The following is a 5,124-nucleotide window of genomic DNA, read 5'->3' on the forward strand; positions in this document are numbered from 1 at the left end:
CCTTATTATTATTATTATTATTATTATTATTATTTGAGTTTTCAATTTCAAAGGGCAATACATTAGATTTTCATTTATATTTATATATGCTATTGAAAAATATCAAAATTAACTCTGTTTAGAACCTGAATTTCTATCCACATGTAAAAAGAGTTTTACATTGACAATTTTCTTTTTAAAAATAAGAAAAGGGTCTTATTTACTATTTCATGTAAAGTTTTAATTAATACGTGTTATAAAGACACAAATTAAAATTATTAATTAAAATTTTATATAAAAAATATCAAATTTGTTTTTTAATATATTTATTAAATAAAAAATTTAAAAATTTTGATTAGTAATCCGTCCCCCCTTAGTATGTATCCTTAAAAGTTAAAACTCGTGATAGCTAAACCCTTAATATAAATCAATTTATTTCTTCCACCACATCTAATTACCATTTATTATTTTCACTTTCTTCTTTTCTCTTTCTTCTCTTACTTAAAAATATGATTTAGCATTGAAACTTGCAGAGGCCATTTTACCAAGGAGAAAAATAAGCTTAAAAAAAAGTTTAAAAAAAAAATTCGGCTGATTTATTTCGTGTTAACTGATAAGATTGACCAAAAGCAGCGGTCAACCAAAGTGCATTAAGCGCATCTCAATTTTCAGCAGAAAGCCAGAAATTTTTGGCCACAAAGGCGATAGTTTTTAAGTGAGAAGGTAATGCCAACTTTCCAGTTCAATTATTAGGCTCAAGAAAGAGCATTTTGCAGAATTATATTCAGCAGAAAGGCTAACCATCTTGACTAGCACAACGATTACAGTATTACTATCATATACAATCGACACGTCGAAATTAAATTACAGACAAGTATTCATAATCTAAACTGGCAATCAACAGCAGCAGGTCTTTTTCCTATTAAAAAGCTGCCGTCCAGTAGAGGGAAAGGAAAACCAAGAATTAGAGCAAATCGGATATGCAACCGAAGCATTTGCAAACTATACACGTAGCTTTCAACCTTGGAGAATTAGTTTGATGCAGCTGCAAAATCGACACAGTAGTTAGTAGATTACAGACTAAATTAGGTAAACTACTGAGGCGTGCCCTTTAGTGATATTAGATAATATCTGATTATCTTGCATGGTAAAAGTAAAACAAAAATGTTTTCTTAAGTCAAAACAATCAAATTTTATTTTAACTTTAATGTGTTAACTTAGCCTTTAGTTATAAGATTGATATGCAAATCATCAATTGCCAAGACAAGACATGCCTGATGTTCTAGAAGCAGATAAATTATCTGCAGCTCTTGCAGAATTCCCTGCCTTTCCCAGCGATCTTAACTTAGATGATGGTCTGATTGAATGTATCAAAGGAGCGTCTTCGTCATCCTCATCTTCCTTTCCACCTTCATCTTGTCCATCTTGTTCAGATGCACTAATGGAGTCCTCGTCCTCACTTGAACTTTGCTCATCAAAAAGTTTCTTTCCTGGTATGTTCTGCCTCTTAGGAGGACGACCCCTGCGCCGTACAGCAACCCCTTCCCTCTCATCTGGAAACAATTATTAGTTAGCTCGTCCATTAAATATATTCATTCTCAGACATATAAATTACATAATGTAGCATGCTAAGAAAAAGGAAAGGCAATTTATGGTGTCATTTAGCTATCACTTATAATATTGCAAAACATATAAATCATCGCAAGATGTGGCTAAATGAAACCGTTGAGATCACATGTTCCCTATAGCTCAATTGATGACCAACAAAAGGCACTTACTACCAACCAAGTACTAGATTTGTTTGATAAACTGGAGAGTACTAAGCTATACTCATAGGGTATTATCAAGGTGCATATCTTATGTCGTGAGAATTAATCAACTTCCAGCATCATCTTGAAGAGAACTTCAAATTCATGGGAACAAATGAGAAACAAATGCAAGACCAGAGACAGAATTGATAAAAACTGAGATTTCCAACGGCAAAAAGCTTTGAAATATGTTGCATACTTAGCAAACCCAAACCAAACTAAAATAACAACCCAGTGGTTTTAAAATAATAGAAGGATAAATATATAAACTCATTAATAAACTAATATGCTCTCCATGTAACAAATACTCGATAACACATTGTAATTGCACCATTATTTAATAAACTATTTTATATATTGTTTCAGTGGAGATTAACTAAATAAACTAATATGCTCTCCATGTAACAAATACGACAACACATTGTAAAAGCACCATTTTTTAATAATGACTATTTTATATATTCTTTCAGTGGAAATCTAACAAATCATCAACAACAAATTTTAATAGCACCATGTAATAATGAGTATTTTATTTAAGTGAAGATCTAACAGGATGTTTGCAATATTGTTTACCTATATGGGACAATAAATACAGATGGGAAAAAAATGCAAAAGATTACCTTGAAACCCTTCATTCTTTGCATATTTTTCACGTAGGATGTCAATAAATGTGTAATAGGGACGCCAACCACTTGGATTTTCATCAGTATTGACATTTGCTGTTCGATTTTGAACAACCTTCATACTATCCAGAAAAAGCAGCAGCATTAAACTGTGTACAGCTGATAACAGGTCTGAATAGCATTAATAAAATGAGAAGAAACTCTTACATTTCCAACACATCTGCTGCAGGGAGTTTTGACACAAACTGGAGCACTGCTGCTTCCAGAAATGACAAGTGTTTCGGAGCTTCAACAAAAGCATATTCAATGCCATCCCTGACAATTTTTAAAATGTCTAACCTGTGCTTGACCCTGGCAGCACCAACAAATGTTCCAGAGAGCCGAGCAGCCAGATCTTTACATCCTGAGAAGGAGTTGCTTTCTGAAGGGTCATTTTCGCTGTCAGAGATATCCACAATATGTTGATGGTATGCCTGGTACCAGCATAAATAGGTGAGGAAGTTGGGACAGAAGAGGGAAGAAGAGGGTGAAATATAAAATATACAGATCTTCCAGAGGCAGAAACGTGGTGGAAAGGTTGATCCAGATTTATTTGTCATAAAAATATCATAGCATGGTTGAAACATCTACTTCAAAGCTCTTACCTTTTTAAGTGCTTCAAAAAAAATGGTGGCTAAATCATCTTCTTTTTTCTTCAGAACTGTGATCAGATTCTTTACAATCTCAGCAACACTTGCCCCATGCATTACATAGTGAGAAATGATCTCAGAAGCAAGATATTCCTGTAACAAGAATAGCCAAATTTTTGCTATCAAAATAGATTTACCGGCCAAAAAAGAATAAGAAAAAGAACGCCAATAGTTCTTAAACAAAACAATTTACCTTTGGAACAACATCATTAGCAATCAGTTTTCCAGCAGCAAGCATAACAGCATCTCTATTTAACTCCTCGGCATACTCTCTGTTGACATCTTCCTCTTCCATCTCGTCTGAAAAACGATAAGCAAGTTAAACAGTCTTCTAAAATTAAAAACAAAATGAATATACAGTATGCGCGCACACACACACAAACAACAAAAAATGAGGATACATCAATGAGGAAGATTTAGCAGCATTAACACCAAAGTTAATAAGCAAAGTAAACATCAAATGTCAAAGTTCAAGAGTATACAATAAAAATATTAACATATTATGTTTTTTAAAAAATTTAATAAGAAACTTAGGATGAATCTTCACACAAGTCCATCAACTTTAACATAAATGTCTGGGGTCACCTGATACATTAAGTTGTTGTTGACAAAGTTCCCAAAACTTTTGAAGCATGTCTGCACTTGGCGCATATCCTAATTTTTCCAGCTTTGTCTTGGAGAAAAGTGTGCTTCTAAATAAGAACCATGTTTCTACAAGTATAGTGCACACCTTTGCCAATAAAACATTTTTATCAGACTAGTCCTAAGAACTCAAGACTTCAACTTATTTATACTACGAAAGTAGAAAGGAAAGCAAGTTCTTACTCTGCAACCTAGCTCACTTCCGAGTCTACCCCCTTCCTTGCTGTCAGTAGCCATGTTAAGATAGTATTCAAGTTCTTGTAACAAGGTATCGCGCTTAGAAATAACAGAAACTAAAGATGCTTCAGAAACACATTCTTCATTTTCGATAAAATGTAGAGCCCAAGCTAGATGCATATACATGTTCAGAAGCAGGAAACAGACAACCTGAATGGTAAAATGCAGAAAATGAATATTAATAATCAAACAAATAAGGATGACATGTAAAACATGATGTCAGCGTTGAGAAAGCATTTACACACCTCATCCTCCATATTTCTAAAATCACGTAACACCGTTACAATGTCTCCATATATGCTATGGATAGGCACTGATTTTGACAACTGGAGTTCATACAACCTCTTAGAGTTTACAAGAAGAGAATATTCATCACCACCATCCTGCATTCTCATCACACTGTAGGTTAATTTATTCCACTAGATCCAAGAAATAACAGAATACAACACAATTAAGTGGAACATACCACTACTTCTTTAATTGCAGATTTCAGCTTAGAGATAAGTTCATCCTCAAGTTCCTTTAACTTATTACGCGCAAAATCTTGCAATTCCCCTTGACTTCCTATGCAACAAAAATTAATTGCCTTTACACAAGCTCTCAGAGGTTCCTTGTCACCATGCTTAAAAAACACTTCTTTCATAAGCTGGAGCATATTTTTGAAATTCTGAAAAGGAAGCACTCGTTAATTTTCCAGAAAGAATGTGAACAGTTTGGAACAATCTGCAAGAATAATTCACTAACCTGCTCCTGCCTCTTCAAGGAATAAAGCTCAAGGTTCATGTACAAAACAATCTCAACCAGAGATGACACTTTTGCTTTATCTGAAATAAACTTCCGCAAGAGTAACGGGTAACTCTTCATCATAGCAACAGATATGTCCTGTTTATTATTTTCAAATACTTCCTGCCATTTATTGGATCAAAAGAGATTAGAGTCTGTCATGAACACAGAACAGACACTTCTATCACAACACCAGCATGAGCATTATACAAAACTACAGAGTAGTCATTGCTAATAGCCAAGTTCCAAGTGATCGAATTTTTTCTGTAGCCCAAAATAACTAAATAATATGACTTGATCATAATTACACTTTGAAAATACAGTCTCAGAAGCAAACTACTCTATCGAGAGAGAGAGAGAGAG

At 33.8% G+C, this 5,124-nt stretch overlaps 1 protein-coding gene across 1 annotated transcript in view; it reads right to left on the reverse strand.

Moving 5' to 3' along the window:
- The window catches only part of LOC107645576 (sister-chromatid cohesion protein 3), an 8,240-nt gene continuing 3,811 nt past the window's right edge, over window positions 696-5,124 (reverse strand). The window contains exons 12-22 of the mRNA XM_016349628.2: window positions 4,723-4,884; window positions 4,445-4,645; window positions 4,224-4,361; window positions 3,925-4,128; window positions 3,685-3,829; window positions 3,293-3,399; window positions 3,055-3,192; window positions 2,618-2,883; window positions 2,408-2,532; window positions 1,254-1,532; window positions 696-1,024 (exon numbers count right to left, since the gene is read on the reverse strand). Of these exons, the coding sequence (XP_016205114.1) occupies window positions 1,011-1,024; window positions 1,254-1,532; window positions 2,408-2,532; window positions 2,618-2,883; window positions 3,055-3,192; window positions 3,293-3,399; window positions 3,685-3,829; window positions 3,925-4,128; window positions 4,224-4,361; window positions 4,445-4,645; window positions 4,723-4,884 (1,779 nt within the window). The 3' untranslated portion in view covers window positions 696-1,010. The remainder of the gene's footprint in view (window positions 1,025-1,253; window positions 1,533-2,407; window positions 2,533-2,617; window positions 2,884-3,054; window positions 3,193-3,292; window positions 3,400-3,684; window positions 3,830-3,924; window positions 4,129-4,223; window positions 4,362-4,444; window positions 4,646-4,722; window positions 4,885-5,124) is intronic.

This window comes from Arachis ipaensis, chromosome B06 (genome assembly GCF_000816755.2).
Source record: "Arachis ipaensis cultivar K30076 chromosome B06, Araip1.1, whole genome shotgun sequence".
NCBI classification, from domain to species: domain Eukaryota; kingdom Viridiplantae; phylum Streptophyta; class Magnoliopsida; order Fabales; family Fabaceae; genus Arachis; species Arachis ipaensis.